This window comes from Nyctereutes procyonoides, unplaced genomic scaffold, assembly GCF_905146905.1.
Source record: "Nyctereutes procyonoides isolate TBG_1078 unplaced genomic scaffold, NYPRO_anot_genome, whole genome shotgun sequence".
NCBI classification, from domain to species: Eukaryota; Metazoa; Chordata; class Mammalia; order Carnivora; family Canidae; genus Nyctereutes; species Nyctereutes procyonoides.
In genome coordinates, this window is record NW_026575025.1 from 12,088,871 (window position 1) to 12,116,794 (window position 27,924).

Here is a 27,924-nt window from a genome sequence, read left to right on the forward strand (position 1 = left end):
CTGGTCTCCAGGTTCCAAGAGGAGACCCCAGAGAATCCCTCATCTGCTCCCACACATGACCCAGGCACAAGGAAGTCAGGAACCGAGCGGCGGGGAGAAGAGGAAGGGACCCGGGACGACGGCGGCGGGCTGGGCGCAGGTCCGCCGGCGGGGGCGGGGTCTGGGCCAGGAGCAGCCACGCCCCCTGGCCCGCCTTAGTGACATTTCACCAGCTGATTGGGCCCTCTCGGTGACAGTTCCCGTTACCCAGGCAACTAGGGCCGGACTCCCTCAGTACTAGAGGGAGGCGGCAGGCCCGGGTCAGGGGCCTCGAGACCGGGCTTGGGGTAAGACTTGTGTGCCGTCACCGAGGACAGGTTGGGCCAGGGCCTAGGTAGGGACCTGGAACCGCTTCACGGCTCCGGGGCTCCACAAGAGGAGATTTAGGTAGACAGGCTGAGCGACCTGCCCAGCTAGGCTCAGTGGACAAACGGGGGCCCGGGAGGCAGAGTGAACCTGGGGTTTTAAGGTGGGCATCTGCTGCCCTCTCCCTTCACTAGCCACCATTTACCCCAGCTGTGCCCTAACTACCTACTGTCTTGCCCCCACAGCCCAGAGCATGTTCCAGATCCCAGAGTTTGAGCCCAGTGAGCAGGAAGACTCCAGCCCTGCAAATAGGGGCTTGGGCCCCAGCCCCACAGGGGACCGGCCCCCAGGCCCTGGCAAGCACCAGCAGACGGCCCCAGGCCTCCTAGGGGAAGCTGGTCACCAGCAGGGGCAGCCAGCCAGCCGCAAACACCATGGAGGTAGGTACCTGCCTGGCCACCTTGCCCTGGGCCCAACAGCTCCCTGCATCCTAGCTGTATCCCCACTCGCTGGCCTTGAGTAAAGTCCCTAACCTCTCTGCACCTCAGTTTCCTCTTCTGTAAACCAGAGCAATTAATCACCACCATTGTAGGGCTGTTGGGATGATTAGTAGAAATCTATAGGAAGCAATTATAGGGCCAGTGTGTAGTAAATGCTCAAAGAATGTAGTTGTTAGCATAGGACCAGAACACAAATCACCTAGAGACAACCAGTCAGCCAGAAAGGGGAAATGACTTGCCTAAGGTCACACTTGGTTGGCATTACCTTTGGTAGGAACCAGGGCTGGAAGACTCCAAGGTGCCCTGCCCCCAGCTTTGCACCTTCCCTGAAATTGGACCTTAGCCCCAGGTATGTATTTTCTGTGGCACACACCCATACTGGGACTATCCTTGCCAGTTGCCAGGGGTAAATGACTCCAAGGATAGCCCTTCCAGGAAGCGGGCCTGTCCACATCCACTGAGGGAACCCAGTGCTAAGATGGAAGGATGGGCACAGATTGTGGTGGCCATTTCTCACCAGTGCCCACCTCCCCAGTGCCCAACACAGGTTTGGGCGCCTGGAACCACCATAAAGGTCTGGTGTGAACAAAACTTGTATCCCTGACCTCCTGAAGTCTGAATGACCCCATCCATCCCCACCTTCAGGAATAGGAAGGCTTACCGGGTCTTCCTCCCCGGCCCCCCCCCAGCCCCCTCCCACACTTTGTCAGACTGAACTCCAGATTTTCTTTACCTCCTTTAACATCCAGATCTTTGCATTTGCTGTTTTTCTGCTCGCTACAGGTTTCTACCCCCACCTCCCTGTTCCTCTTCATCCTCCATATCAAGTGCTTAGTTTGTGCCACATGCTGTCCCAGCTGCCAGGGGTACACCAGTGAACAAAAAAGATAAAAGCCCTTGCCCTTGTGGTGCCTACATTCTAGTTAAGTGAGAGAGTGAAAAGAGACAAGCCGCAAACAAACAAATGCCATAATGTGTTAGAAGATGACAGGCGCTGGATGGCAGTGCCAGAAACATTTACTTTCTCTTTGAAATCCAGAGTATTGGGAGCTGGAGGAGACTCTAACGGGGTGGTCAGGGTCAGCCTTGGCAGGAAGCAATATTACAGCAAAGGTTGGAAGGGGTGAGGGGTGAGCCCCATCCATATCATTGGAAAAAGACAGATCCTGGCCTAGGGAAGGGCAAATGCAAAGGCCCTGAGGGGAGGACACCGTCTAGGCTCCTGGGGGGAGGAGAGTTTGGGAGTGGAGGGAGGGATAGATGGGACGGGGGGAGGAGCCCCTGGGCAGGGCCTGGAAGGCCAGTGTCAGGGTGTTGGTTTCACTCTGAGTGGAAACACATGGGACAGCTTTGAGCAGAGGCAAGGGTGGTCTGTTTTGGGATCAGGAGAATCACCAGGGCCTCAGAGTTAAGACTAGTCTACAATGGGCAAAAGCAGCCATGGGGCTGCAGGAGAGGCAGCCACAAGAGTCCCAGTGAGGAAGGATGGTGGCTTGCACCTGGTGGTGGCAGTGGGGGTGGTAAATAGCTGGACTCTGGGTTTATTTTGAAGGTAGAACTGGCAGGATCTGCCAATGAACTGGATGTTGGGGGCAGGGGTGGAAAAGAGAGGAGCCAGGGATGGCTGCAAGGAATCTGGCCTGGGCACCTGAAGGACGGAGCTATGGCAGAACTGTTTGGGCCAGCGCAGGTGAGAGGTGCCTTTTGGGCAGCCAGATGGAGGTTTCTAGTAGGCATAGGTCCAGGTGGGATTTATATACGTGGGAGTCTTCAATCACTGAGGTAATGTTCTCTGAGGCCCAGGGAGCCAGCATAGACAGGCCAGCAGCAGAGGAAGAGGCAGCATTGAGGACTGAGAAAGAATTAGCAGGATTGGAGGGAAACCAGGAGCAGGCAGGGCCTGGGCAGCTAGGGGGAATAGTCTGGCTGGAGGGGGACTGGGAGCGGAGCCCTGGAGCCACCAAGAGGGGGCTGTTGCAGTTTGGGTGGGGAGGTGGGGGGAAGGCTGAGCTCAGTTCAGTGGGGAGGGATGACAGGAAGAGAAGTGGAGGCAGAAAGGAAAGCCCAATCTTGGCAGCTGTGTTCCAGAAAAGGGAGCAGAGCAATGGGCAGCACCTGAAGGCCCAAGGAGGATCCAGGAAGGGTTGTTTAATTTTTTTAAAAAAAAGATTGTATTCATTTATTCATGAGAGACACAGAGAGAGAGGCAGAGACATAGGCAGAGGGAAAAGCAGGGAGCCCGATGTGGAACTGGATCCCGGGACTCAAGGATCACGCCCTGAGCTAAAGGCAGATACTCAACCGCTGAGACACCGAGATGTCCTGAGTTGTTTAATTTTTAATTTAATTTTTTTTAATTTTAGAAGGGAGAAAGAAAACAGCCTGTCTATAAGCTGATGGGAGTAATCCAGGAGCCAGGAAACTACCCAAATGAGGCAGGAGAGAAGGGAGACTAGCTAGAGAGATGTCTTTGAGTAGGGGAGGGGTCTGGTGCCTGCGGAGGGCTAGCTCAGCTAAACGCCGGACAGTGGACATAGCTGCGTGGTCTTGAGTAGATACTTTATGGGAAGTAGTAGAAGGGGATCCCTGGGTGGCGCAGCGGTTTGGCACCTGCCTTTGGCCCAGGGCGCGATCCTGGAGACCCGGGATCGAATCCCACATTGGGCTCCCGGTGCATGGAGCCTGCTTCTCCCTCTGCCTGTGTCTCTGCCTGCCTCTCTCTCTCTCTCTCTCTCTCTCTCTCTCTCTGTAACTATCATAAATAAATAATTTTTTTTTTTAAAAAAAGGAAGTAGTAGAAGTTTCTCTTGTGGGTGCTTCCAGGTTCTCCAGGAGAGGGTTGAAGGAGAAAGGATCAGGTTTGAAGTAGTCGTGCATCCCCAAACATAGAGCATGTGAAGTGTACTGGGCAATGTCAAGGGTGCAACTGGGTTTTATGGTTTCTCTTTCTTTCTTCCTTTCTTCCTTTCTTTTTTTTTTTTTTTTAAAGCACTTTTTTTTTTAAATTTTTTATTTATTTATGATAGTCACAGAGAGAGAGAGAGAGAGAGAGGCAGAGACACAGGCAGAGGGAGAAGCAGGCTCCATGCACTAGGAGCCTGATGTGGGATTCGATCCCGGGTCTCCAGGATCGGGCCCTGGGCCAAAGGCAGGCGCCAAACCGCTGCGCCACCCAGGGATCCCCTTTTCTTTTCTTTCTATTTCACTTTATCTATTCATGAGAGACAGAGAGAGAGAGGCAGAGGGAAAAGCAGGCTCTTTGGAGGGTGGGACTGGATTCCCCAGACAAACGGGATCATGCCCTGAGCCAAAGGCAGATGCTCCACTGCTGAGCCACCCAGGCATCCCTATGGCCATGAATTTCAGTGGTGGCTGCATAGTTGTGTTTTTCTCCAGCCACACTGGCTACCAGGGGCCTGTGGGGGCCAGCAGGGAGTTAGAGTTTAACCAGAGTTGTGCCTGTCTCAGCCTAGCTGGGGAGAGGTGCCTGCAAGGGAGGGAATGGTTGGTGTGTGGTGTCAGTTTGCTCTGGAACTTCTGGCATCACTAGAGTGGGCTACCAAGGCAGGGAGCCAGCCAGGTAGGGGTGTAAGGCTTGGGATAGAATTACCGAAGGTTCTGTCCCTGCAACTGAGAGTGAGGGCAGGACTAGAGAAGGCAGGGCAAGGAAGGAGAGGCTGGGAAGGGGAAGGACCACTTGGGTCCTGTGAATGAATGAGGATACGTGGTGATGGAGAGAGCAGCAGGGATTGGATGGACCAAGTTCCTGCACCAGGGGGTGTGTGGCCTGGATAACTAGACCGAGGAGGAGGGAGTAAGAATGGTCTGTAGCAGTGATAAGGACACCTCCCCTACCTCCAGACCCTTCAGTGAGGAGGGCTGCAAGGGAAAGAAAGTGTGAGGACAGCACAGGTGTTCTTAAACTTTGTTTTCAACACCTAAAAAGCAAGTGATTTTCCCATAAAAATCAACAAGTGCGAATGGCCTGCCAGAGCCACAAAGCCACTGCGCCCTCTAGATGGGCAGAGTCCTGTCACACTTCATATCCCCTGGCCCCTGGGTCTTGTGGGCCTGGACTGTCAGCATCCCCAGGGAAGAGACTGAGCTACCTTCTGTGCTGTGACAGGCCCTGCGCATAGCCCAGTGCCAGAGACAGGCAGGTGTGTGGTGAGCTGTGTGTGTGGATGGATGGTAGAGAGGGAAGGAGGAATGCCCAGTAGGTGAGGCCACAGGGTTCAAACACCACACTACCCTCTATTAGCAGTTTGAGCTTGAGCAGGCTAGTTAACTCTGTCTGCGTCAGTTTTCTTATCTGTAAAATGAGAATAGAACTTGTTCTCCCTTCTAGGTTGTAGGGAGGATCTGATCAATTAATATAGGAAAAATGTTTAGAAACAGTGCCTGGTCCAGAGGAATCTTTGTTCTTACTATTACTGTGATTGTTGCTGTTATTGTTACTATGAGTTGGCCTAGGCTCTGAGCAGAGTTGAGGACTGCCATTCTTTCAGTGGAGGTAGACGTGAATAACCTATGCCCTCCTGATGATGGACAAGTAAAGTATAAGTTAGAACTAGAAGATAAAGGCCTTGAAAGACACACTAAGGAGTTTGGACTTCACCTCCTCGGCAATTGGGAGCCACTGAAGGTTTTAGGAAGGGGACAGACACAGTTGGGTTTAGAGCAGGGGTTGACAAACCATAGCCACGGCTAAATCCCTATTTTTTTTTGTCAGCCCATGAGCTAAGAATGGTTTTGACAGAGCAGCCCCGGTGGCTTAGTGGTTAGTGCCACCATCAGCCCGGGGTGTGATCCTGGAGACCCGAGATCAAGTCCTGCATCGGGCTCCCCACATGGAGCCTGCTTCTCCTTCTGCCTGTGTCTCTGCCTCTCTCTGTGGGTCTCTCATGAATAAGTAAAATCTTTAAAAAAAAAAAAAAGAATGGTTTTGACATTTTTAAAATTTTAGTGGAATATAGCAACACAGTTAATTACATATTGTTTATGGCTTCTTTCAAGCTATGACCAGCAAAGAGTAGGGCACTTTTAAAAGCTCAGTTTACACAAATGATTGTCATTTTGATGATGGCTCGGTTGGCATTGCTAAATCCATGGCTTTGGTGAAAATACCCTACCCTACCCCATTTAATAGGCTCCTGATAGAGCGGGCACTCACTAAAGGCCCAGAGGTGCCTTCCCCCAGACTGCACCCCCAAGGTGGTCCAAGGTGCTGCTGTTGGGAACCTGGGGCATGAGCATTAAGCACACAGACCCTAGAGCCAAACTGGCTGGGTTTGGATCCCAGCTCTGCCACTTACTGGCTGTGTGACATTGGGGAAGGTACTTACCCTCTCTGTGCCTTAGTTTTCTCCTGTAAAATGGGGACAGTGAGGAACCTTCCTCATGGGGTGTGATGGAGATGTAATGAATTGATTCAGGTGAAGCACTTTGAACTTGACATGGCAAATATTCTTCTGCTGGTTCTGATTCCTAGGCAAGGAGGTGGTACCCAGACCAAGTGGCCACCTGCAAGTCACTCATTTTCTGACTCTTGGACCTCGTGTCTGTCGAGTGTGGTGGTTGTGTGCCTTATTAAAAACTAGTAAATGAGGGATCCCTGGGTGGCGCAGCGGTTTGGCGCCTGCCTTTGGCCCAGGGCGCGATCCTGGAGACCCGGGATCGAATTCCACGTCAGGCTCCCGGTGCATGGAGCCTGCTTCTCCCTCTGCCTGTGTCTCTGCCTCTCTCTCTGTCTCTGTATGACTATCATAAATAAATAAATAAATAAAAATTTTAAAAAAATAAATAAAAAAAATAAAAACTAGTAAAGGAGAATAGCTGACATTCCTCGAGCACTTAAGTGGCCAGGAGGGTGTGCCAGCTGCAGGACCTCTGGCAAGTTCCTAACCTCTAGGTGCCTCCATTTCTTCATCTGTAATATAGGGAGAACTTAGCAGCTACCTCACTGGGAAGCTGGGAGGCTTCGAGATGTAAAAGGGGCAGAACCTGGTGCTCTCCTTGTCTCATCTGTTCTTGGATGTCCTGGGAGATAGGAACTGCCCCCATTTCATAGAGGAGGACACCGAGGCCCCAAAAGGTTGGGAGAGGGCCCAAGGTGGGGCACCTGGGGGTCTCAGTCAGTTGAGGGTCTACCTTCAGTTCAGGTCATGATCCCAGGATCCTGCTTTTATTTATTTATTTATTTATTTATTTATTTATTTATTTATTTATTTATTTATTTATTTATTTAAGGATCCTGCTTTTAGTATATGTGCTGCCGAAGTGAGCACAATCCCAGGGTCCTGGGATAGAGCCCTACATCGGGCTCCTTGCTCAGCAGGGAGTCTGCTTCCCTCTCTCCCTCTGCTCTTCTCAGTCACCTCCATGCTCCCCTCTCTCTTAAATAATTTTTTTTTAATCCTAAAAAAAAAAAAAAAAAAAAAGGAAGAAAATGGCCCAGGGTCACAGAAATCTGGTTGAGGTGGGGCCCTTGCGTCTGCCCACACCCTCACCCCCCATAGAATTGGAAAGTGCTCTGTAGATGGGCCTGTTCTTATCAGGGGTCTTTCTCTTCCTGACTCTCAGGCAGTATCCCCAATCCTGATTTCTGAGTTAGCTGCCTGTTCTCCACTTCCACCTCACTTCTCAAAGGCTGTATGGTGTTCCTTCCTGACATCAGGCCTGGACTTGGGTGAAGCTCAGAACAGCCAGGAGCTCTGACCACTCTCTTAATCTAGATATTTCTGAATCGAGTACTCTCTTCACATCTTAGCTTTCTTAGCCACAGATATTTCTTAGCCCCTGAAAGTGACCTGTAGGGCTTTGTGTAAGGTCCTTTGGGAGAGAATGAGACACTTGTCCCCTGGCCTCAGAGCCTGGCCTAAATCCAACTTCCTCCAAAATGCCTTCCCTGACAGATGGGCTTTGCCAGGGACCCCCAGCATGTTGCCGTGTGTTTGTTCCATGCTGTCAGTCTGTCTTTTTGAAGATTTTATTTATTTATTCGTGAGAGTTACACAGAGAGAGAGGCAGAGACACAGGCAGAGGGAGAAGCAGGCTCCCTGCAAGGAACCTGATGTAGGACTTGATCCCGGGACTCCAGGGTCATGCCCTGAACCAAAGGCAGGTGCTCAGCTGCTGAGCCCATGCTGTCTTTCACGCTGTTATGTAGCTCTGGGTTCTTGCTCCTGGGAGTGGTTCTAGGTCTTTGTTGGTCTGGATTTGGGGGTGGGATTGGCAAGAGTGGAGGGATGGCACACAGTACAGAGGTCAGAACACAGGAGAGGTGACTGTGAATGACAACCTATCATGTACTTTCAACTCTCAGAGCACTTTCACATGCTTCATGTGACCTCTACACAGCCACTGGTAGTAGGGGATAGGTCTCTCCCCACACAGAGGTGAGCACACTGGTTCAGAGTTGAAGGGTGGTCCGACAAGGGAAGAGGTGTAGCTCAATGGCTAATTACTGGACTCGGGAGTCCAAGAAACTTCTAGGGAGTTCCAGCCTGAGAGTTTCACATTGTGTGACCTTGGACAAGTCTCATTTCTCTAAGCCTCTGTCTTATGGTCTATAAAATGGAGGCAATGTTAGTACTCCTTAAGACGGTTAGGAGCATAATGAGGTAATTCCGAGGGCTGGCACATAATAAGTGCTCCATAATCATTACCTTAAAAAGTCAACAGACAGGGGCACCTGGGTGACTTAAAGTGTCGCCTTTGGCTCTGATCATGTTCCCAGGGTCCTGGGATAGGGCCACATTGGGCTCTCTGCTTGTTGCTCCCCTGCTTGTATTCTGTCAAATAAGTAAATAAAATATCAAGGGAAAAAAAAATTAACAGACCCTTCCAGACTCAGTCTCCAAAGTGGGTGTTCTGGGAGGTACAGACATACTGCAGACAGGTGCTTGTTCTCCAGGGACCCAAGGTCTCCCTAGGCCACAACAGTGAAATAGATGGGCCCCAGCAGATCACTTGCTGAGCTAGAGTTCAGCCCTGCCTGGGGCCAGAGACCTCATCCAGGGAGTGCCCTGAGGCCCTATGGTGTTGCACTGATAATTATACTACTTATGGCCTTATTTTGTGACAGGCACAGAGGCAGGTCATTTGATACTCTAAGGGCCTGGCCCACTGTTGGGGCTCAATTAAGATTTGTGGGATTACTGAGAAGTTAATTCGAATCTTCACAAAAGCCCCAGGAGCTTCCCTCGCTTTACATATGAAGGAACTGAACTGGGGCTCCAGGTACCCCTGAAAGTACTGTGCACACAGAGACATCAGCGAGAGGGAGCTGCCTGGAGGGCTTTGGCAAGGCTGGGGGCGCAAAGGAGTAGAGACTCATGTCGCCCCCGTCCCCCGTGCAGGCGCTGGGGCTGAGACCCGGAGTCGCCACAGCTCGTTCCCCGCGGGGACCGACGAGGATGAAGGAATGGAGGAAGAAGAGCTCAGCCCTTTCCGGGGGCGCTCGAGCTCAGCGCCCCCCAACCTCTGCGCAGCACTGCGCTATGGCCGCGAGCTCCGCAGGATGAGCGACGAGTTCCAGGGCTCCTTCAAGGTGAGCGCCGGCCCCCAAAGCATGTCGGGAACTGTAGTTCCGGGGCCGCTCCTCCCCGTCGGCCCTGACCCTTCCTGAGTCCCAGGGCCTGCCGGTATCTGTAGTCCACACCGTGCGTCAGAACGTTAAAGGTCCTGAGTTCCCCAAATCCTCGCGGCGCGGAGCATGCTGGCATTTGTGCTCCCGGGCAGTCCCTTTCAGATATCCGGGTTCTTTGGCTTCAACAACTTCAGAATTACTTAGTTCTTGAGTTGCCGTCCCGGCTTCCAGAGGCTAGGTCTCGGGCTCTTCCGGGGTCCTAGGCGTTCTCTCCCCGCGCCCCTGGCACAGTGTGTCTGAGACCTAATCAGTCCCGTTCCTAAGGGCCCAAATGATCCTTCGAGGTTCCTAAAGTGGACAGGAGGCCCCTCGGTGCAGGGCATGCTGGGAGCTATGGTCTTTAGGTCGGCCGGAAATCTCACTTAGCGGCGGGATTCCGGAGGAGGAGGGCTCCAACTCGGGCTGCCAGAACAAGCTAACTCATTTAACCCTTTCCTCCTCCCACCCCGAAGGGACTTCCTCGCCCGAAGAGCGCGGGGACAGCGACGCAGATGCGACAAAGCCCCAGCTGGACGCGCGTCATCCAGTCCTGGTGGGATCGGAACTTGGGGAGAGGAGGCTCCGCCCCGTCCCAGTGACCCGTCCCGCATCCCGAAACTCTCCCCTTCTCTCGGCGCCGCCGGCGGCCATCTTGGGTGTGGGCGGAAGTCTTTCCCGCAGGCTCGATGTAAGAAAGAGGTTCAGTTCTTTCCTTCTCGAAGGAGGCGATCTGACCCAAAGCCGATTCCCTTCCGGTGTGCACCAGGAGCACGGAGGGGTTTGGCCCCGTCGGAAGTTTTGAAGTTTACGCGCCCTTGGCGGCCGGAAGTGGCCCCGTGCCCCCGCCCCGGCCCCGGCTCTGGGCTGCCCCAAGCGTCTGCGCCGAGTTGCCAGGCAGGAAAACCCTAACTTCTCCAGAACCCTTTCCTCCGCGGTGTCGCTGCGGGCTGTCACTCGCAACGAAATGTGCTAATAAAGCCCGCGTTTGTGCCGCCGAGGCTCCTCTCTCTGTCGCTTGGGGCCTCGCAACCCTGAGAGCGTCCTCGCTTTACACGTGAGGGAAACCGAGGCTCTCTCTTTCCGAGTGGCTTCTCCTGGAACCGAGCCCGGGGAGGGGTCGGAGCGGCGGGCAGAGTGGCTGCTTGGCCTCCGGAAAGGGAAAGCGGAGCGGCGCGGGGCCGCGGGGGCCCCAGGGCCTTATCTCTAATGTGGTAATTGGGAACTGCAGGCCGGCCGGCCGGAATTCCGCGCTCGGCAAACCGTGCCGCGGCCCCCCAGGGAGGGTCAGTTGTTCCTATCTGGGTCACTCCTTTCAAACAGCTACTGTGTGGCCGGCCTGGGGCCAGCTCTATTCAGGGAGCTGGCAAGACTTGCGGGGGGGGGGGGGGAAGGGGGACGGAAGGCTGGGCCCTGGGCTGGGACTGGACTGGTCTTCACCAGGACCTGGGAGCAGAGCTCGGAGCCGAGCTGAATCCCAGAAACATTTATTGGAGCCCCCTATAGACCAGCCAGCGCTCTGTACTGGGTATACAGAGATGAAGGACACCACAGCTCCGCTGGCGCTGTCTGGAGCTTCCTGGCAGGGGGAGAGCCCGGCTCTCAGAGTGGAGTTTCCGCCAGCTGAGGGCTGTAACAAGGACTGAGAACCGGGAGAGGGCGGCTCCCTCGGGCAAGGGAAAGGGAAAGTCAGGGAGAGCTTCAGGGAGGAGGTGAGTTAGTTAACACTGGGACTTGGAGAGATGGGGGAAGGAGCGGAGGCCAGGATTATGAGGGGGCTAGAATGTCATACCTGGGAATTTGGAATTTAGCCTGGCCTTTAAGGACCCAGGGACTGATTTGGACTGTTTCTGTAGGTAGAGGTAAGCCACATCAGGAATATAGGTCTTAGCCAAGGGGCCTGGCCACGGAATCGGAATCAAGTAGGCCCCTCTGGGGACAGGACCAGGCCTGACCACAGAAACAGGGAGGGCCTAGGCATTGGTATTAACCCCCAGGGAGCAGGGCAAAGAGGAGAGGCCCCCAGCCCTGGGAAGGACCTGCTCTGGAAGCCCTTTCTCAGTCATATCCCCACCCTGTTTGCCTGAGGCTATAACAAAAACAAAGAGAACACTCGATTGGCAGAAGATAAGCCCAGATAAGAGGCTGCCTTCCTCTGGAGGAGGGAGGCAGTCAGCCTGGGAAGCGCCAGGAAGCTGGGAGAGGCCTTGAAGAAATGCCAGCCTGACCCTGCCTCAGAACCTAGCCGCACCGCATCCTCGCATCCTCGCTGTGGGGTCTCTGCCACTCGCTGTCCTGCAGCAGGAGGAAGAAGCATGGAGCAGGTGCTCCCTTGCTGGCCGAAGACAGTCTGTCATAGACGGTCCAGACCCGCCCTGCCTCCAGGTCAGGACATCTTGACTTAGCGGTGGCCCCGCACACATGACTTCCGCTCTGGGCCTCAGTTTCCTCATCTGTAAAACAGGCATAACATCTCCCTCATAGGGATGAGGGGGATTCTGGTTCTCCCAGACCCTGTGAGCGTCTGTGACTGTCAGCTTCCCTTCTCACCCATTCCCCACCTATTGTATCACCAAGAGCCCGGGTCCCCTGATGTTGGGCAGGTTCTGAGTTGACCAGGTCCATCCCTGATTAGAGTCAACTGCCTGTGAGGTGCCCAGGGCAGCCTCAGCGGAAGATGTTGGGTTCTTGGGTCATATCAGGCGACAGGAAGGGGGGGCAGGGAAGGCTTCCTGAAGCAGAGGCCTGAGCCTCTGAAGGGAGAACAAGAAGAGCCCAGGAGGGAGAAAAGTAATGGAAGCGGGGTATGTGGCAAGAAGGATGAGCCATGGTTGGAGAGCATAAAGGCAGGAAAGCCTAGGGGAGGCCACAGGGACTCTGATGGCATGTCATTGGGAAGATCTGCAAGATGCAGGCAAGGAGGTCTCAAGGATGAAACCCAGCATTCCTTTGCTGGGGGCCTGACCTCAACCCCACAGTGCCCACCAGCCCATTTTATAGATGAGAAAACCAAAGCCCCAGGAGGGTGGCGAGCCGGGTCCAGGGTCCCCCACAGAACTGCTGCCCCCCCCCAACCACACTGTACACAGGGTCCCTGAAATCCACTTTTATTCATATAAAAAAAATTTCCAAAGGATAGAGAAAGCATGTGACCCCCCCCCCTACTTCCCAGAGCTCAAAATCTCTGCCAGTGTTCCCTGGGGAAGTGAGGGAGAGAGCTCCCACTCTGGGGCAGGGGTCTCATGGGGGCAAAAGCCTTGTGGCCCACAGTGGCCCAGTGCCTTCCTCAGGACCAAAGACAGGAAGGAGGGCCTGGGGACTCCTGGCCCCAAGAGGGTGAAGGGAGGGAGTTAGTGTGGGGTGCTTGCCCCAGTTTAAAAAAATAAAATTTCTAAAGATAAAAAGTTAAAAAAAAAAAAAAAAAAAGCATTAGTGTCTTAGCTTCCTGCCCTCCCAGCACCCATCCTGTGGCCACCTCTTGCTCAGCCAGTTCAGAGCTTCGTATTCTCCTCTTGGCTCTCTGAGTCAGCGCCAGACAGGTGCCCGCTGCTCCCAGGTGCGTGACCGTTGCTGGCACAGGCCACCAGGTGCCTGTCCCCCAGCCCCTCCGGTGTCTCGCCTAGCAGGCTCTGGCGGATCTCCTGGGGCAGCCTTGCCCGATGCTCCTGACACTCCTGGGCCAGCTGGGCCAGCAGCTTAGGGAGGAGGAGGAGGAGGAGGAGTAGGACAAGCGAGACTGGGCCACCTGGCACCCTGCCAGCCTGTTGCCTGCCTCACCCATGGCCTCACCTTGGGCTCCTCTTCAGCCAGCTGCTGTAGGACCTGCTGCTGCCCAGCCACCAGGCGTTCCTGCCGCTGCTTCTGGGCCTCCTCCAGCTGCAGGGGAGGCAGGGGCGGGGTCGAGGACTGGGCTCAGCCAAGGGGGTGCAAGCGAGTCGGGCAGGTGTAGGCTCCCAGGGCTGTGGGGCCAGGGTTCTGAAATGACCCTTACAGCAAAAGGTCTAGAAGCCCCTCTAGGGGAACATAGCAAGAGGCCAGGCACCGAGGAGACAAGTTTCTAATGACTGAAGAAGAGAGGGGTGGGCGAGGGCTAGGGTGGCATCTGAGCCTCACTCACCCGACGGATGGAGTTGACCGACTCAGTGATGTGCCGACGGTTAATCTCTGTCAGTTCTCTGCAGTGAGCAGAGGGGGCTCAGTACCTGCTCCCCCCTCCACCCCGCCCTGCGGCTCCTGGCCCCCCAGCAGCTCCTGGCCCCAGGGCCCTTACGCCTCCTTCTTATGTTTCTCCCTAGTCTTGGCCTCTGAGATACTGTTGTGGCGCTTCCTGTCTAGAATCTTCTGCAATTCCTTCTTCTCCCTGGAAGAGCCAGTAGGGGCGGAGAGAGGGTCAGTGGCAGATCTGGGGGCTCTCCTCTCCTCCCAGCACCAGGTAGTCACCTCTCATTCATCTCCTTCAGCTTCTTGAACTGAGTTGTGTGAGCATCCAGGACAACTTCCCTGAGCCGCTGCTGAGCCTGTGGACACAGGTGGCCAGCAGGTGACACAGGCTGATGCCCGGTCTGTCCCAGAGGCAGGCTCTCCCTTGCTGCCACATGTCCACCTCACCTGTTTCAGGTGCTCCAGCCTCCGCTCGGCCTCTGTGTCCACCTGAGCCTCCCGTAGCTCCAAGAGACTCTGCACCTGTCTCTTCTGGAACTCCTGATACCGCTTTACCTCTTCTCCCTCTTCCTTCTCGTTCTCCCCACCTCTGTAGGAAGAACCCCTCTGGGTGATCCTCAGGTCATCACATGGACCTGGGCCAGGAGGGCAATGATGGACAGGGCATATCCCAATAGGCAGTGGTAGATACCAGCTTGGCGGGGCGGGGGTAGGGGGAGATGCCAGGGGGTGGGCAGGGTCTATTATGCCGACGAGGCCCATTAAGTCCATGCAAATGCTGGGAGCCTGCATGGGCAAGGTTCTCTGGAAATACACGCTCTCCGGGGGACTTTGAAAGAGGCCTGGCTCCCAGGAAGAGAGGATGGGATCCAGTGTGGGAAGACTCCTTGATCCTCCTCACACCAAACCTTGACTCTCTGGGGGTCAAGGAGCAGCTCCCTTGGCCATCCTGCCATGCTCCCAGTCCCCTGGTGAATCGCCCCCTCACTGTGCACGAACCCTCATATTCACACCAGCGCACACTGCCCCACCTGCAGGCAGGTGTGACACTCACAGGACACCTGGCCGATGCCGGCACCTGCTCTCCGCCCGGGCCTGAGCCAGGCCCTCAAGCAGCCGGCGGGTGAGGGCGATGGCCTTCCGCTGGTGCTTCTTATGTAGCTCCCGCAGCTCTCGTTCTTGCCGGTTCTGGAGCTTCACCAGCGCCTTATGGCCTCGGAGCTCCTCCAGCGGGATTGGGGCCACCTCTGTGAGCAATGGGGCAAAGGTGAGCGGGGCTGGGGCAGGCACAGGCCTGGGGGGGGGGTTGCCCCACTCCCTGCAAAACAGCCCTGCCCCGCACCTGAGAGGAGGCTGGCGATGAGGTCATCTCGCTGCCCTGGGGAGGAAAGCGGAGGCAGGACTGTGAGGGACCCAGGGAGAGTAGAATATGGTGGCAATCCCCCCACCCTGCACCCCCATTACCCCCCAGACCTGGGCCGCCCCTTACCTGGGCTGCTGAGGGAGGGGCTGGTAGGGGCTGTGGCAGGGCCTGGGGGCCGGCGCAGGGGTGTGTCCAGCGGGCTAGGTGTAGGGTTTGGGGTCAGCTGGGACCCCGGCTGCTGAGACGGAGTCTCCTGGCATGTCTCTGGGCTGGCCTGAGCCTGAGAAAGCAGAAGGCTCTTTCAAAAATGCTGTTCTAACCTCCCGGGGCTCCCCAGTGCCCCTGGTTGGCTTCCCTTGGCCCGTTTGGCCTGGGCTCCTCGTCTATGATACTGGGCTGTTGGAACAACTTCAAGAGAAATAAGAGGACTAAAATAAGCATTTCTAAACTCCTTTTCCATGTGGGGTGTGGGAAAGGTAATAGGAGACTGTGTCTCTAGGATGCCACGCCCCGTTGCATGTGCTCAGGAACTTCTAGATTGTTCAGGAAAGCCTTGGCCCCACCCCAAATTTCCTCCCCTCTCGGAGTCTCCTCCGCCCTTGCCCACAGCTGCTCATCTTCCTTGTTGCTTGGCTCCTGATTAAATCATCGAAGGAAGTGACCGCAGAGTGGGCACCAGCCTCTCCTGCTAACAGCTCCATGCAGCCTCTCTCTCTCTCTGCCTGTCACAAGCCCCATGGGACCAGGTCTGGATGTGCAGGCAAGCCTCTGCTCCTGACCCCTCCCCACAGAAGCCACTACCCATCTCATGGCTCCCAGGACCCCATGTTTTAAAAGCTTCTTTGGCTTCTAACTGCTCTGGTGAGGCAGCTGAACCCTGCGTTTCAGCTTTGACCCTGACCCTGTTGCAGCTGGGGAAGTGCCAGCCTGGGTCTGTCCCAAAAGGCTCCCACATGCAGAACGGGTAGTTTCCACCTCCTTAAAATGTGGACAGTATCCCAAGGCTGCTGAGCCCACTGAGTCAGAATCAGAGAGGCCAGAAGCCCCACACCAGCGGAAGGGCCGGTGCTGGAGGCAGAGCTCGGTTGGAGGCCCTCGGGTAGAGAGCCTCGGTGTTCCCACCTCTACACTGGGGTGGCAGGACCAGACTCAGGTGGTGCAGGGGATTATGTGAGTTAAGTGGGTGAAAAGAGCCAGGCGGAGACCTGGCATTCAGAATTCACTTGGCTTTATTATCTGGTCTGGATGACAGAAGCCAGAAAGAGGAACCAACCCCCAGGTAGAGGGTGTGAGTAAATGCATCAAGTTGGCATCTATAGTAAGGCAGTGAACAGCCCTCCTCAGGGAGAGGAGCCAGACCACCAGCCAGGCCTGGAATGGGACAGTGCAGAGAGAGGGGCAAGGAGAAAGCTGCAGGGTGCTCCACCAGGCCCCGGCCCAGAGATCAGCCCTCACTGCCCTCCACCAACTTGCCCACCACACCACACCCCTTCCCGGAAGTCCCTAGGGTCCAGGTCAGCCTGAGCCTGTTGCCTCCCCATTCCTGACCTGCCCTGGCTCACCTCACTCTCCCCAATGAGGGCGGCCAACTGCTTGGCCCTCTGGTCCATCAGGCTGACATGCTTGATGGGGTTGATCAGGGCCTCTGCGTAGTCTAGATGGGGGCAGAAGGCAAGGGTTTCAGAGACACAACCCCCAAGGCCACACCTTCCCCATTGTTCTGGTTTCATGGAGAGACCACAGAACCTGCCCTCTGGTCTGTTTACCACCCTCCATCGGGGCCATCTGGCTGAACCACTGCCAGACCCTGTTTGCACCCCTGTCCCCTACCCCACCTGGCCTGCGTCCCCCTGCTCCCCCAGCTCACCCTGGTGGTCATCAGGAATATAGTCGGAGGCTTCCGTGTAGATGAGCAGGGCTGGCAGGCAAAGTGGCTGGTTGGCCTCGTTCCGCAGACAGATGTAGTGGTACCCTGTGGGGACCAGAGAGCAAGGTGGCTGAGCCCGGCTAGGTCCTCCCACACACTGCCCCTGTGCTTGCCAGAGCCCAGACGGCCTCACCTGAGCGGATAGCAGAGACGGGCAGAATCCGATGCCCCACAAACTTGCCGCCTTCCTCAAAGGCCGCGATGCGCAGCGAAGCCAGCGTGGGTAGCACCACCTGAGGGCCCAGACTGGTGCTGAGCTATGCAGCTGACCCACAGCCACTGTGTCCACCGAGCCACAACTGACCACAGCTGCTAAGGCCAACACTCCAGTGGACCCTCAGACAAGCTGACCTCATGACTGCCCATCAGTCAATATTGCTGCTGAGCCGGTGGCAGACCCACACCTCCACGGCCTGGCCAAATGGTTGGTGAGCAGCGGAGAAAACAGGCAGACCCCTGCAGGTACCACTATGATGGGACAGGCCTGGTCACTGCCAAGTTAGAAACTGTAGTGTGAGCTAGGGTCTGCACCTGAGGCCACAGCCACCCCAGCGGGGTCCAGTCCTTTTGGGAGGCAGGGAAGAGCTGGTGGGTGCTTTCGGCTGTGATCCCAGACAAGTCCTTCCTGCCTGGAAGGCAGGGTGGGCTGCACCCCCCTCCTCAGTCTCTCATTCTCTTCTGCAAGCCTGCAGAGGGCAAGGAGCCTGAGCCTGACTCTGGCACATGCAGGGCTTACATGGGCTTGACAGACCCAGGCTTGAGGTCCCCCGGCCCCCCCTGCCTTACATCCCACGAGCACTACCATTGCGCCTGCTTCCTCCTCCCCCGACCGAGAGAGCCTGGCAGGGCAGGTGTAGGCGCCAAGCTCACCTTGGGGAAGTCAAAAGGTTCCTCATCCCACACAGGGTTGAATGAGTTCCCTTGAGAGGTCCGAGTACGGTACTTGCGCCGTGTGTCAACGGGGAGGCCAAACATGTCCACCTCCACATAGATGCCCACCTTCCTGTCGGACAGGAACTGCCCCGAGATCACCTGGTGGGGGCGGGCAGGGCAAGAGCAGGAGGGTAAGGTGACTGCCACGTGTCCCACTCCTAGGACAGCCTGCCAGAGCCCCCCGTGGCCCCACCTTGACCCGCAAGGCATTGGCCACAATGCCATCCACAATGACTTCGGTGAAAGGATCGAAGGACTTGTCTGGCCGCCGCATAAACTCAGGTTTGAGCAGATAGCCACTGCGCCCATTGTACTCGAACACGCCTGCATTGAGCTGCATTGCCACATCTGGGGGGGAATACCGGGAAGGCAAAGGGCCAGAAAAGCCAATAAGGTGAGGAGTCAGAAGGATGGTTCAATGCAGAGGGAAGACCAGGGAGCATTGGGTCAGATCAGATGGGCTCAGCAGTCCAGACTCGGGAAAGATCAGACAGGGAAAAGGTCTGGGGTCAGCCAAGGCCAGGAGTGGAGGTTTGCCAAAGTCCTGGTTGGGTGGAGATCTGGGATTAGATACAGAGGTCCCTTTGGACAACGTTAGCAGGATCACAGAGCAGAGGAGTCAGGGAGGCTGGAGGAGTCCAGGGAGTTGAGGCAGGCCAGTGCTCTCACCCAGGGTCTGGAAGTTGAGCGCAACAAGCTGGCAGCCCACGTTCCAAAAGAGCTGGGGCATGTAGTTGGACGAGTCCACGCGGGTACCCTTAGGGTAGATGCGGCTGAGCTGCTGTTTATTGTATCTGAGGTTGGCAGTCAGGGGCCATGCCGTTTACCGGTCCCCGCCCCCCCCGGGCAGCACTCCAGGCCCATCCTCGGTTCCTGTCAACCCACTTCCCGGCCTTTGCTCAAGATGCCCTTCTGGCCCCCGCCTCTTGGCCGGGGCCCTGTGCGGTTTCCTAGGCTAACCCCAAACCCAGACCAGAGTGCTAGAGTGTCAGGACCCTGTACAGGTGGCATAAGTGGGCTCAGAACATCTGAGCAGGTCTCTGAGCACCCCCACCCTGGTCTGCCAGCCCTGGCAATGTGGAAAGATACTCCACAAACTCCATGGGGCTCTTGGTCAGTTGCTCCATAGCCTTGGTTTCGACGAAGGATGACATCTCAAAGCATTTGTTCCTTTCTGCAGGGTGAAGAACAGGAAGGAGTCAGGTCTGGAAAAGCTGGGCTGGCTCCTATTCCCACCAGCTCCTTCCCCACTCACTTCGAGCAGCCTCAAAGGACTTGAACTTGACAGGCTCAATGTAGTTGACGAGTGTTGACATTTCCTCAGTGGCATTGACCTCACTGCTGGCAGTGCCCTGTGGCCCCCAAACAAAGGGTCAGCAGGGCCATGAAAGTAACATCCGCCAAACATCAGCTGGAAGTTCCCTCACTTGCCCCCCCTCACTCAGGAAGGAGGTGCTGACCCTCTGCCTACCTCTGCAATCACACTACCTAGTGGCCCACAGTCCTGGCCCCATCTGCCCCAAGGACTTCCCTCTGGGGCCTTGCCCTGGACCCCACTTTCCTCTTTTGTCTCCTGCCTCCCTGATCCCTGGAAGCTAGAACTCCTCATCCAACCCCAGGGACTCAACTATTCCCAGGCAGATGAGCCATTATCTCCAAATACTACATTGCCATCTCCTCTCCGGTGGCCCACCAGGAGCCTTGAACTCCATGCCTGCCATGCTGAGCTTGGCCACCCCTGCCCACGCCCTTCCTCATGCTGGGCCCTCCTAAATTTGACCTCACATTTCTGTCACCTCCACTCCTCAGAACTCAACACTCCTTTGCCTGATACTGCCCCTTCAGGTACCTTCCAGTCCTGCCACAGGGCCTTTGCACATGGGGTCCCTCTTGCTCAGGTCCAATCGCCCAACCTCCCTGCCCAGGTCAGTCTCCCCCTCTTCCCTCCAATTCCACATCCTAATTCACCCCTCGCCAGCCCAGTCACAAGCATAAGTTCACTTGCTCCCATGCCTGTTTACCTAAGAACGCTTCTCCCCCCGCCCCCCCCCCCCCGTCCATATACACACACCCTACAGACTCCAGAAGAGCAGGGATAACACTGAATGTGACTAGACCCAGCACACAGCACTGTGCCTGGCACACAGTATGTGCTCAGCAAATGCTGGGGTAATGAGTACGTGCTCCCTCTGCCTCTTCCCGCCTTTGGGGCTAACCTCATCTGAGGTTGGCTTTTTAGGATCTGCCTGTTCCTCCTCTTCCTCCTCTTCTTCCTCATCCTCACGGTCAGCAGATCCAAGAGTGTTGGGGCCCCGTGGGAGCCCATCCTCACCCAGAGACTTCTGAGGCTCCAGGCTAGGCTTCTCCAGGCCCACCTCTTCCCCATTGCTCAAGCCTGGGCAGCTCTCAGAGCTGGGGGACCCTGCAGAGGAGAGAGCCACAGGGGGTCAGGACAAACACAAACAGGGAGTCAGGAGGGATCGTGGCCAGTGTGCACAGAGGCGACTCGGTGTGGGAGGTCAAGGGGTAATCTCAGGACAGTGTGGCTGGGGGAGAGAACAGAGGTCAGGAGTTGGATGGGATTAAAGCCAGGAGTATGGGGGTCATGGCTCAAGGGTCAGGGCCCAGAGTTCTAGCCATTAGAGAGGTAGGCAGGGTGGCTCAGAAGGGCGAGAAGCCAGGGCCTGGGGTACAATGGCCTTGGCAGTGGGAGGTAAAAGATGACACGGGGTTCCAAGTTAGGCATCCATCAGAGCCACACCCAATGAGGAGGCTTCATGAAGTGAGAGGTCAGGGGTCAGATGTATGGAGGACTTCAATGAAGTGAGAGGTCAGAGAGTTAACTAAAATTATAACCCAATGGGTAGATAGACTCAGTAGAGGTCACAGGACAAGGGTCAGAGGTCTGAGGGTCACAACCAAAGCATGAGGATGTATGTGGTTCACTGAGGTCAGAAGTTAGAATTCAGTTATAGTCTGGTGGAGAGGGCTTTGTGAGGGGTGGGAGGCTGAGGTCGAGGGATCAGGAATTGGAGAGAACCAAATCCAGTTGGGGGGTAGTTCAGTGAGGTCAGTGCCAGGGTTGGAGGTCAGAGGTCCCATCCTCAGCTGAGGGGCTTGGTGAGGAGGGAGCGTCAGGTTGGGAGCAGAAGGAGGGTCACCAGGGAGGTAGGGCCCTGGGAGGGGAGAGTTCAGGGTCAGGATCAGGGCTGAAGGCTGGGCAGGGGCCATACCAAGCTGAGGTGAGGAGGGGTCAGTGGCGGCAGAGCTCTCGCTCAGGGCTGAGTTGCTCTGCTCCAGTGGCCGCTTGCGCACAGAGCTGTTGGGGACACCAGTGCTGGGCTGGTGACGCTTCTTGTTCTTCACCAGGATGCGGCCCATCAGGTCCTGGGGGCTGGGCAGGGGGACACCTGGGGCCAGCTGTGGGCACGGACAGGTGAGCACCTGCTGGGGTGCCCTCACCACCGCCCCCATGCCCTGCCACAGCTCCAAGCTCTCATACCGGGTACTTGTCCAGTGGGTCGATGAGCAGCGCGTCCCCAAAGATGGAACGGCAGTACTCGGCCATCTTGGCCTGCTGCTTCGCTCTGTGGGGCCAAGATCAAAGGTCAGAGGTCCCTGGGGGTGAAGTCAATGTCCCCAGGGTAGATCAAAGGCCTTCAGGGTCAGAGGTCACAGGAACGGTCCAACACTTCCCTTTGGCCCGATTGCACAGGTTCGGGGGCCCACTCACGAGTCCACGTGATTCTCGAAGGAGAGGATGACTGGATAGGGAGAGGTCTTGAAGGCGGTTTCTGCAATGGCCTCGAGCACATCTCTCAGTGGCACCTCAGTGGTCATGGTGAAGCCGTGGGTGATGAAGGGCTCCTCCTCAGGCGGCCGCCCTTTCCACACATCCAGCTCCACACAGCGGCAGCCCCACAGCAGCGCCTGCCGGTACATCTCCACCGACGAGGTCCCAGCCAGCTGCCCCGCTAGCGGCGAGGCTCTGTCACCACAGCTGCCTGGCCAGCCCGGGTCCTCACCCTCCTCCCCAGGCCTGTGCCCAACCAGCCATGCTGGAGATGCACAGGCCCCCGTGGCAGCCCAGCCCGGCCCTGGCATGCTGCCAGGCCAGCGCTTGATTGCTCCTTAATTCACTGTGGAACCAGCGCTGTCTCTCCTGAGATCCCCCAGGGCAGGGCCCATGTCCTGCCCCCCAGCCCCTGGCCCCCGTCCAAACTGGGCAGAGTCAGCATCCAGCAGTGCTGGCTGACTGGTTCCTCCTCCAGGACTCACCCTCTGACAGATAAACACTTGCCCCTCCTGCCCCCCCAGCTATAGCCTCCATCACCTCTGGCCCAGGGACGGCAGGCCCCTGCCTGCCTCCCATCCAATCTCGGCAGAGCTCCTGGCTGTCATTCTTCCCAAAACTGACCATGTCTCACCACCTCCCCTGATTAACACCCTCCAAAAAGTCTTTCCCATCCACTTAGGATAAATCCAAATCCCTTCAGCACCCTGGTCTAGCCCTGCCTCCTTCTCTCACTCCCTCTCTCACCTCTACCTGCCCCAGCACCCACCCTGCCTCCGGCCTCCTTCCAGCTGAAGAACACCAAGGAGTCTTGTGTTCCTTCATCATAGGCCAGCCAGCAAAGGCCTCAGCCCTTCCCCAGGGAAGCCTTCCAGACCACCCAGGATATGCACCCATGCAGAGAAGCCCTGCTCCCCCTGCCAACCCTGTCGGTGCAGGATGCCTGTTCCCCACCTGCATCCCTCTCACTGGCCACCCCAAAAGGAGGGAGGCCATGGAAAGGGTGGAGGACAGAGGTCACAGAGGCCACTGCCCAAGGATGGCTCACTCACCTGTGAGATAGGTGTTGTGTGAGGAGTTGATAAAATAGGCACTGAGTGGCTGGGTCATGTCAGCGCTCAGATCCAGGGCCTCCAGGGGTAGGATCCCATTCTCTTCACCTCCCAGGTAGCGGCTGAAGCCCTCCATGGACATCTGATCTGGGGGACGGGTGAGGTCAGCAGGCTCAGCTAGGGCTCCTGCTGCCACCCCCGCAGCTCCAACTGGCTCCATCCACACTGGCTCACCTCGCTCCAGGAACTGCTGGTTGGGCTCATACTTCTCAATGAGCAGCCGAGCCTGGGAGGGCCGCAGGGGTGGGTACAGCACTTCGTTGAGCCTCGGGTCCCGTTGCTTCTGGTTGATGAAGTCCATGAGCTGCTCCAGCGTCAGGTATGGCTTGCCCTTAGCACCTCTAGAAGGGGTATGAAGCTGAGCGAGGCTGCAGCCTCAACAGCCCCTGCTTATCCTGGCAGCGGGAGTCAGAAGATCTGGGCCAGGCTCTAGCACCTGCTGATTGGGACTTGAGCGAATGGCTGCCCACTCTGGGCCTGTTTTCCCATCCTCTCTCCTAACCACTCTCCTAAGGTGCTGGCATTGCCATTAACAAGGGCTCTGGAAGCCACCAAGTGTTTGGCCTGCAATGCCTGCTTCCAGACCCTAGACCCAACCTCAGCTCCAGTGGTCACTTGCTATATGAGCTTAGGCAAGTCTCACAGTCCATTGAAGCTGCTCGGTCCCCCACCCGTGCATAGGCTGATGAAAGTAACCCCGGCAAAGGCCCAGCACAGAGCAGTTCCCAGCACAGACCCAACCCCAACCCCAGCCCCAGCACACTGGGACCCTCAATAGTTCTGCTTCCCCTCACTGTACTAGAAGGAATGCCAGTAGAGGCCAGAGAGCACCAGGCGCTAGGAGGTGGGCCCAGCCCCGCTCACATCTCTAGCAGGATCTTGTCAATGTCCGGCCGCAGACACAACTTATTCAGGAACCGCTCAAAGATTTCCAAGGAAAACTCATCGGGCCGGATGGATTCACTCTGGGGGTCAGACATGTCGGGTGAGAACCCAGGGGCAGCCAGCCCCAAAAGACCAGATACCCTATGTTGCCCCTGCCTTCTCACCCGGTTGAAATTGAGGCCACAGGATTCTAGTGCGGTCTCCACTCGCTTTTTATCTGCTGAAAACATCTTCAGGATACTGAGCAAGTGAGAGGGGCCAGAGTCATGGGGGTGAAGATCACCAAGGTGGGAGCAGGAGAAGGTGCTGAAGGAAAGAATACTCACTTCTTAACCGGGATCCGTCCATCCTGGTTCACCTGCAGCTTCAGCTTGGTGTATCTGGGGAGGCAGGCAGAAGGGTCACATGCTGGGCATGGCCACCTGAACCCCCAATACCCCATAGGCAGGCCGAGGACTCACGCTTTCCGCAGGAAGGTATTCCTGGAGGCGTTCTGAGCCAGGATGTTCATAGCCAGCTTGAACAGCTCCTCGGCCCAGACCTGAGGGGTCACGAGACTGGGTGAGGGTGGGGGTGGGGGGTGAATGGGGAACAGAGAGGTTGGCCCAGCCCCAGCCCACACTCAGAATCGGGTATGATCCACAGTGAGTGCTTAAATTCTGCTTTGTCAGAGGATGGTTAGAAATAGGGGCAGAGAACAGCCTGGTGCACAACAGACGCTAAGTGATGGCTGACTCGGCAAGTGAGGTGGTGGCTCCCTAGGCCCAACCCTTGGGCCCTAGCTCACCTTGGCTGTGTCATCCTGCACAGCCATGAAGTTCAAGAATGTTGTATTCACCGGGTCTGGCCCGGCCACCACCGTCATCAACTTCTCCTCTAGCCGGGTGTCAGGGCCCCCAAAGCCCAGCACCTCCCGGATCTTGGGGTCCTGAGTAGTTGAAAGCCAAGGGTAAAGAGAGGTGTCTCCATCCCTCAAGGCCTCACGGCCATCCTCAGCTCAGGCCCCATTGCTCACCTTTGGCAGGCGGGAGTAACGACCTGTTCGCGTGTCCCTGATGGAACTAATGTCCAGTGTGTCCACCTCCTGGGGAAACCAGACACCAGGGTAGGTCTGAGAGGCTATGAGGCAAGAGCCAGGCAAGGCCCCCAAGATCTCCACCCAGGGTCCCCCCACCTCCTATAGCCCCAGCCTCAGCCCCCACCCTTAGCACTTCCTGTCCAGGGAGTCATGGGAGAGGTCAGCCAGCAGCTGGGCCCCACCCTCCTGGGCGGGTAGGAGGGGTTTGGGGGTCTGGGTCAGGGCCCCTAGACTTGAGCAAGCTGCACCAGTGCCCATCCTCACCATGTTGGGTCCAGTCCAGTATAGAAAGAAGCCATTGGAATCTACACGCAGGGTTACCAGGTTCCGACTGGAGGTCTCCTGGGGACGGGACGGGAAGGCAGGGATGAGTGAGGCCTGTAGCCTAGGCTTGGGCCCTGGACTCCCCTCAGGCCCTCCACACCAGTGTTTCTGCTAGTGAATGAAGATGAAGCCTCATCCAGCCCACAGGTCCCTTATGGAAGTTTCCCTACAGTCCTTGGGATAAAGCTCACGCAACTGTCCCTGGAGTGACATCTGGGATCCCAGGGCCCCTCCCAGTCTCACCTGTTTGACCCTAGGGCTCCATCACTCGGACCACTATCTTTCCCCTCCTCTAGCTTTTACACTGTTGTTCCTTTGCTGGGATAGCCTTTCTCTCCTTCCTTCTCAAACCCATGAAATCTGACCCACCTCCTTGGGGAGGCCTCCCCAGCCCCCAGTCCTGGGTTCAATTTCCTCAGAGGGTTTGACAGCTCCCTGGTGGTCAGAGCACTCTGAAGCCCCCTCGAGAATATTTACAGGATGAAAGCAGAAGGTTCAGAAGTCTGACTTCTACAGCTTTTGGGTTCCTCAGAGCAGCCCTTACGCCTGCCTCAAAGCCCATGACCCCCAACCCTGCACCCCACTGGAGCTTCAGTCCTGCAGCTCATGTCTTACAGAATACAGACTGAATCTCCCCAGAAGGGGACTCTCTCTGCCCTTGGGCCTGGATGGTGAATTCTGTCTTCCCTCAAACAGCCCTATGGCTGGCAGGAGGGCAGGGAAGGGTAGGCCACCCCCATTTTGAAGCGGATTCTGGTCGCTGGCCGGCTCCCAGGGCCACCCGTGTGACTCAGGACCAGCGGATGGGGGGGCACAGGGGGGCGGTCCTCAGGGCCAAATGGCCCTCTAGGAGCTAACAATCTCATGATGAAGTAGGTGCTACTATTGTTCTCATTTAACAGATGAGGAGCCTGAGCTCAGGCAGGTTAGGTGGCTGGCCTAAGGTCAAGATTAGGATTTGCTCGCAGGTGGTATGGCTCCAGAGTCCAGAGTCTGGAAGCCTGGGAAGGAAGGCAGCGGGACCCCGGCGGGGTTCCCAGGTCCTGGCCTTAGCTGCAACCCCACTGTGGGGACTGGGATTAGTCTCCACTCTCCAGACTCAGTTTCCTTTTCTGGAGAATTGGGGTTTGCACCAGCCCCACCCATCTCTTTTTTTACAAAGGCCAGGAGGCCTTGGAACTTTGCGGGTGCCTGCGCCTTCTGGCCTCATGGTGCCGACACCCATCCTCAACCCCTCTGGAATTCCCAGTCCTGCCCCGCAGCTTGGCTTGAGAGGGGGGAGTTCTTTGGGTACTGACCCCAGGACCCTCCCCTGCCCCTCCCTGGGTATCTGGCCTTCAAAACCAGCCCAGGCCCCCTGCTCTTCAGCCCTAAGTCTCAGTCAGCAACCCCCACCCCACCCCCAGGGCCCTCTCCCAGTTTCCACTTCCTTATTTGGGTTTATCACTCTGGAAAGAAAAGGAGAAACTTTTCCCTGCACGCAGGCCTGGGGAGAAGGGTCTCCCCGGCCTCTGGAGCTCCCAGGCACCCCTCTAAGGCACACCTGCTGCCTCAGGCCACGCCCCCAGCCCCTCCCCCCGGCTCCCACGCCTACCCGCCCCACCCAGCCGGAAAGGAACCCAGAGTCTTCCAGGCCTCCGGCCTGACTGGGAAGGAGCAGCGGGGAACCTCAGGCAGGCCGGGTGGAGGCCCTCCTGGGGAAGGAGGGGCCCAGGGGGCAGAGGAGGGGACAGTGTAAAGACGAGGGTGGGGTGCGGGACGGGACGGGGAGCCGCAGGTGGAGGCCGGGGCATCTGGGAAGCCCCAGGGGCAGGGCAGGTAGAAAGGGGGGGCAAGGATTTATTGGGGTTCAAAGTCCCTGATGCAAAGAAATGGAGAACAAAGTTCTCCAGGGGTGGAGGAACTTGTGGGGGCCAAGACTCCTCCACTAGGGGGTCACTTGGTGCTCCCTCCTGAACAGAGAGCTGGGATGGGCTCCTGAAGCAGGGCAAAGGGGTGCAGCAAGAAGAGGGTGAAAAAGTGATGAATGGAGAACAACGTTCGGGCTAGGGCACGAGGAAGAACGGGGGAGCGCTGAGCCCGACTGGGGTCCAGGATCCCTCAGGCACAGTCCAGTGCCAGGCAGCGGTCTGGGGACCAGGCCAGGGTTGGGGGGAACCAGAACTAGACCGTCAGGCAGGGAGGGGTGGGAAGGACGTGTGAGAAGGGGGTGGGGGGGCCGGGATCCACTGGGGTTCGAAGTCTCCGGGCCACAGAGTAGAAAGCCCAATTTTCCAGAGCTGAAGGGACGGGCGTGGGGGGCAAAGTCTTCATCACGGGCACGATTGGGGACTCCAGTTTCCGGAGCACAGCCAGAGTGGCTTCGGGGTGGGGGGGCGCCGTGGCCAGGCCTGGCTCGGGTGAGGGTCCCCGGCGTCTGAGCTCGAGCGAGGGAGTCCCAGGAACTGGGTGGAACCGGGGGCTCCCCGCGCTTACCTCGTCCCATTTGATGAACTTACTCCCGCGCCGCAGGGTCTCCACCACGGTGGGCGGCTCCAGCTGCAGCGCGTGGACGCCGGGCCTGGCGCCCGCCATGGCCGGCCGGGGGCGAGTCGGGGACCCTCGGAGCCCCGACGAGGACCGACGGCGCCGCCGCTCCCTCCGCGCGCTCCCGCGCGGCCCGCTCCGGCCCCGCGGCGTCAGCGCCCGCCCGCCAGTCTGTCCCGGACAGACCAGAGAAGCGGCGGGGCCCGGGCGGGGCGGGGCGGGGGCGGGGCCGCTGCGGCCCCGCCCCTCCCACCCGCGTCGGCCCGCCCGCCCCGCGTCGGCGGCTCCCCCTGGCGGCCGGGGCGGCGACTGCAGCCAGAAAGGGGAGGGGCGGGGGCAGAGCCCGACCCG

General features: G+C 57.3%; 2 protein-coding genes across 4 annotated transcripts; one reads left to right on the forward strand and one right to left on the reverse strand.

Moving 5' to 3' along the window:
- The first annotated feature begins 31 nt into the window (after positions 1-31).
- Positions 32-10,469, forward strand: BAD (BCL2 associated agonist of cell death). Of its 3 annotated transcripts, none has more exons than XM_055315081.1 (4): positions 32-139; positions 591-785; positions 9,206-9,396; positions 9,948-10,469. In XM_055315081.1, the coding sequence occupies exons 2-4, from the start codon at positions 599-601 to the stop codon at positions 10,071-10,073; spliced, it is 504 nt and encodes a 167-aa protein (XP_055171056.1). In that variant the 5' UTR covers positions 32-139; positions 591-598; the 3' UTR covers positions 10,074-10,469. The 3 variants fall into 3 exon arrangements, with proteins under 3 accessions (XP_055171056.1, XP_055171055.1, XP_055171054.1); XM_055315080.1 differs by lacking the exon at positions 32-139 and adding an exon at positions 248-326; XM_055315079.1 differs by lacking the exon at positions 32-139 and adding an exon at positions 368-508.
- A 2,093-nt stretch (positions 10,470-12,562) lies between these two features.
- On the reverse strand, positions 12,563-27,746 carry PLCB3 (phospholipase C beta 3). The gene is made up of 31 exons (XM_055311105.1): positions 27,523-27,746; positions 24,988-25,065; positions 24,661-24,729; positions 24,433-24,573; positions 24,107-24,186; positions 23,972-24,025; positions 23,810-23,885; positions 23,625-23,725; positions 22,935-23,101; positions 22,701-22,847; positions 21,589-21,829; positions 21,358-21,442; positions 21,089-21,275; positions 20,072-20,277; positions 19,111-19,207; positions 18,945-19,029; positions 18,525-18,649; positions 18,049-18,203; positions 17,793-17,954; positions 17,056-17,155; positions 16,863-16,967; positions 16,558-16,649; positions 15,122-15,275; positions 14,975-15,010; positions 14,687-14,879; positions 14,080-14,221; positions 13,912-13,988; positions 13,742-13,831; positions 13,589-13,646; positions 13,261-13,347; positions 12,563-13,166 (listed from the first exon to the last, which is right to left on the reverse strand). Exons 1-31 carry the CDS (start codon positions 27,619-27,621, stop codon positions 12,963-12,965), a joined length of 3,693 nt encoding a protein of 1,230 aa, XP_055167080.1. The 5' UTR covers positions 27,622-27,746; the 3' UTR covers positions 12,563-12,962.
- Positions 27,747-27,924: the final 178 nt, after the last annotated feature.